A 5,166-nucleotide genomic window follows, 5' to 3' on the forward strand; every position below is an offset into this window, starting at 1 on the left:
CCAATCCAAACGGGATCTTAGTTTTAAACTTTCTGTAAATTTAAGAAAAGTGACACCAAAAATATATAGAAAAGCTTGGAAACACGACAGCTTAGTTGCTTGTCATGCTAAGCTAGACCAAGTGTAGTGCAAAAGAGGGTTCAACTATTTAGTTAAAGACACTTTTCTTTAGTAGGATGTATTAGGAAAGATTGGTTGGCGAATAGACTTGAAAATTCATTCATTATATTTCATCCACTAGTTAACTCATGGGTGGTATTAATTTTGACTCTCCAAACAATTTCTTAATTACCATTCACTACACAATATATATATATATATATATATATATATATATATATATATATACTAACAAAAGCTGTACTTGCCATCACACCACTCTCTATTCTTTCATCACTCTTTCTCTTCTATTCATCTGCTTCTCTCTTTGTCACTTCTTTAGTAAACATTTATCTTAATTTTTCGTCTTATGGAAATCTCCGAAGATTCAGCCGATCGCACGTTAGTGTTCAAAGGGAAACGTAGTAAGCGACCACGGCAGTTGTCTCTTGTTGGCATGACTGTGGCGGTCACTTCCACGTCATCAACCGGCGGCGGCGGTGCTGGTGGTGGAAGTGGTGGCAGTAGTGATGATATTGGTGGTGGAGGAGAATTTTACTCTTCGTCAATTCAGTATTCACCAACTACTTCTTCTACTCAAATATCGACTAGTTCAGAGGAAGATGAGGACATGGCCAATTGCTTAATTCTATTAGCACAAAGTGGCCGATGCCAGAAACTACAAGTGGAAAGTAGTGAACGTAAGATGGTAAAAATCAGTAGCCGGAAATTTACAGAAATGGCCACTTGTACAACTGGAAAAGCTGGGTTCTATGTCTATGAGTGCAAAACTTGTAACAGAACTTTCCCATCTTTTCAAGCACTGGGTGGGCATAGAACAAGTCATAAAAAAGCCAAAACCATAGTAGAAGACAAAAAATCTACTGCTGATTCAGAAAATCATGATCATCGATATCATCAAGACGAAGAAAAGTTGAACAAGATTATTACTACGCCAACCCAAATAGTGAATAAAGGTCATTCAAATGGCAATTTCAACAGCAAGCCAAAAATTCACGAGTGTTCAATTTGTGGGGCAGAATTCTCATCAGGACAAGCTTTGGGTGGTCATATGAGAAGACATAGACCACCACCTACGATTACAGCAACAAACAGTACTAAGATTACAGATGAGACAACTTCGGAATCATCACATGATGATGAGAATTCGAAGGAGAAGCCAAGAATCATTTTATCGCTTGATCTTAACTTGCCGGCGCCGCCCGAAGATGATTCAAAGTTTGGTTTTTCAGCCAATAAGCAAAGTCTTGTCTTCTCCCCTGCGGCTTTGGTGGATTGCCATTACTAGTTAATTAACTCCGCTAGTTAAAGAGGAGAGTTTTTTTTTTCTTTTTTCTCTTTTTACCCCTTTTTTTACCTTTATTGATTATTGATATTCAATTAGTGTGAATTTGTTACAAATTTGTCATTACAATTTTTAGAATTATAGAACCATTATTATTGTTCTTTCTATAATATTTAAGGCATATTCACTCACAATGTACATATATTTTTGAATTATTTTAATCACATACAAATAGTTACAATTTTTTATAAGATTCTAACTAATAATATACTTGTCATAAAAATTATCTGTGTTGATTTTATAAGCAATTTTATTATTTTAATAAGGAATTTGATTATAAAATTATTATTTTTATAATGTCAATATATGATTCTACTTCTTTTTCTTTTTGGGGAGATAATTTAATTTGTTTTAACCAATGTTGATCATCTACTTTATTAGAAGTTTCACTACTTTAATAGTGGTTGTATTGATGGTTGTACTTCATACACGAAAAGGGAAGTGACGGGGCATCTTTAAATTTACAGATATATACACATAACTAAAAGTATTTTCTATAACTTTAATTTTTTTTGTTTATTGAGTGGAGAGCGATGTGTACACTCCACAAAAGAAAAAAGCAAAGGGATAGAGGAGTTCGATAACATCATAGTATGGCGAACCAATAAAATCTGTGGATTAGGTTGTTCCTCTGTGTGTTTTCTTGATTATTACTAGCAGAAAACAGCTAAGAAAAATACGTATAAAACAGAGTGGAGCTCCTTCGGTTTGTTTCTTTTCATTAAATAAATGGATAGGGAAGATATATGGTTGGGTAACCGCCAATACCATGTGTATATCCACCTGTATGTTACATTTTCTTGTCTTTCTTGCCTTCACCTAAAAGTTAGTTGTATTATATTTGTTTCTTTCTTTTAGTACTATGACCTGTCGCTTAATTTTTCCATTAAAATTTTGGTGTCAAAATTAATGGCAGATTACATTTTTTATCGCTATATTTAGTACCTTTTCCTTTACTATACCTAGTATCTTTTTATTTACTGACAATCATAATTTCCTTGATATTTAGCACTAATTTGCGATTAAAATAAGTTTTTATTATGCTAGGGATAGGGAAATACTTGTCCTTTTTTGTGGTCCTTTAGTCAGTCTCTTCTATAGAAGTATAAAATACAGTTAAGCAACAAAAAAAAGGTGATACCGTGTATGTAATAATATTTTGTATTTATTTACTATTAGGGTGGTCTCTCAAGATGGAATAGATATAGTAGCTCACAGCCAACCCATCACACCTAATCTTTTATCTGATCATAATCACTTACTTCTCAAGCTTCTTAACAACTAAAAAACCTTTACTTCTGCAATGAGCTTTGTCATACCAGAAATAGGCCTTTCAAATCACACGTCACAATATGCAAGCAGTTGGGTATGAGGTCTAATGTTCATACCACATTTCATAATTATACTTTTCTAACATGGGTTCTTAATGTAAACACTATAAATAGATAATTATCATGATTATTTTTCTATTACATTAAAGTAAAGTTCAAACACTAAAAGAGAAGTTGTGGAACACAAGTATACACAGGACTCATTTTGAATACAAGTCTAGCTAACCTTGTTATAACCGTAATTATACACTCAAAATCAGGCATAACCTTTATGTAGTATAAACTTTCTGAATGGTGCGGCATATATATACACTTAAATTGAATAACATCTTCTTACTAATATTTAGAAGGGGGAGCAATTGATGGCATAAATCGCCCCAAGTCATTCTTTAATTAATTAGTTGAAGATGTTTGTTATGTGCACGTTTCGGTGATTATTGGTAATTAAAGCTAAGCATGTGGATACATTGGTACCTAGCTCAATTGTATGAGATATTGTCCAAATGCATTGTGTGTGTGTGTGGAAGAGAGTGGGAAGAGGAAAGATTAAGGATTCCTTTACATCTGCACATGTAGTGGGGGACTACTAATTATTCAATATAACTTCTAAATGCTCTTATATTACTTTCAATTATATTATCAAAGAGTTTTAAATTATACAGTGACAATTCAAAAAGAGTAGCTTAAAAGTCCAATTACATACAACTATTTAGAATCGATAATTTAAATCTCATCAGACTGTGTTAGTTGCATAAGAAATAACATATCCGAGCTGGTTAGATTATGCTGATTTTGGAAAAATTTTATATTATTGTCAGTAAATATAAGGAGAAAAAAAAAGATAAATGAAAGAAATAAATAGCCATCTCTTATATTCTTAAATCGGCCATTCAAGCATTAAACAAACAAATGGAATAACAGAATATAAATTATTTAGTGGAAGTAACATTCCATAGTCAATGCTCTCTCTTCTAGAAAAAGTTTCTGATCAAATACATAAACCTCTTGAGTGCGAGAAAATGTACGTACATCTGTTGCATAATTTACTGATAGGAATTCCGTTACATTTAAAAGTTTTGCACCAAATTATTTTGTTATATTAAGTGATAAAAATTCAAGTACAAAGTGCTATATTTATTGATTTCGTTTAAATACTTGGTGCAAGTAAATTTGAGTCATTGCTATATTTTGAACTATTGTGTCTCTGTAAAAGCATAGTATAATTAATTAGTCATGATCAAGTATAACCAAGTAACAGTGAGGGAACAAAGCATACGTGGATAAATAGAGTACTTCATACTTCATTGGAAGAATCATGTGGGCAGCTCAGCAGAAAAAGAACCTTGAGGCTTGAGGTGGCGTGCTTCTCAACTCGACAGCTGCTTGTTTCTTTTTTTCCTAAACATCCAACTCTCTAAATTCCACTGAAAAAATCATGTCCAAGAGTTTAGTTTTATTGTTGTATACGGTTAAAAACGAGCCCACTCTATTACACTAATGGGCCGGGATCAGGGGATAGTTCGAGGATCGGCCCCGTAGTGTATCAGGCCGAAATATGAGAATAAGACACCGAGTCCGGGATACGGAGTACCTGTCGAGGTCGAGACCGATGATGATCGAGACCAATCAGGATAGACATCGAGCAAGACCGAAGATAGCATAATAATGGAAATGCGAGATATTCGTGATTGGCCGAGGATCATGGCGTAAATCTGGGAACGGATCAAATCAAGAACGGTTATTTAGCCCATCATGGGATTTACTTCTGTAATTAGAATTGTACCATGAATAGGATTCTTCTACTATATAAAGAGGGGTCTAATTATTTTTGTAACCATCTTACATTCACGCATATCAAAGCAATATATCATATTTTTATCTCTTGCAAGCTCCATTGTTCAGTTCATATTTTTAATAATTCGTTCGGCCGGTTCGAGGGCAGTTAGCTCAAAGGCCATAATTGTTCATCATATTTGTTTGCTTATTTTTGTTGTAATTTCTATCATTAATTCTTATATTTATCAGTTTGTGCCAAGTGAAATCACATACTCTTAAAACCACTTATAAGTTTAATTGTCATCCGATTTTAAGGGTAAACAGTTTAGCGCCCATCGTGGGGCTAAGGATAATAGTGATTGCCTGGTGCAATTTCCGTAACACACATAATTTTACGCTTGTTCTTTGAAGTGTCTTTGATTCCACGATCAGCATGTCGAACTCTCAAGTAGCACCCACACACACAAACGAATGAACGATGGCATTGGTCTCCATGGCGAGAACGATAACATAGCCGCCCCAGGGAACGGAGTACCTCCAGTCAACCCCGATGGGGCTCCGGCCGTGGATCCAATCGACGTCAGTTCTCACATT

General features: G+C 34.2%; 1 protein-coding gene across 1 annotated transcript; it reads left to right on the forward strand.

Moving 5' to 3' along the window:
- Positions 1–359: 359 nt before the first annotated feature.
- LOC109242006 (zinc finger protein ZAT5-like) lies at positions 360–1,565 on the forward strand. Its single transcript, XM_019408832.1, has one exon. It carries the CDS (start codon positions 470–472, stop codon positions 1,406–1,408), a length of 939 nt encoding a protein of 312 aa, XP_019264377.1. The 5' UTR covers positions 360–469; the 3' UTR covers positions 1,409–1,565.
- Positions 1,566–5,166: the final 3,601 nt, after the last annotated feature.

The sequence above is a fragment of the Nicotiana attenuata genome, unplaced genomic scaffold (genome assembly GCF_001879085.1).
Source record: "Nicotiana attenuata strain UT unplaced genomic scaffold, NIATTr2, whole genome shotgun sequence".
Classification (NCBI taxonomy): Eukaryota; Viridiplantae; Streptophyta; class Magnoliopsida; order Solanales; family Solanaceae; genus Nicotiana; species Nicotiana attenuata.

Bases quoted from the DNA above. Each gene is read 5' to 3' on its own strand.
- LOC109242006 (XM_019408832.1), top strand. From the start codon at position 470: ATGGAAATCTCCGAAGATTCAGCCGATCGCACGTTAGTGTTCAAAGGG.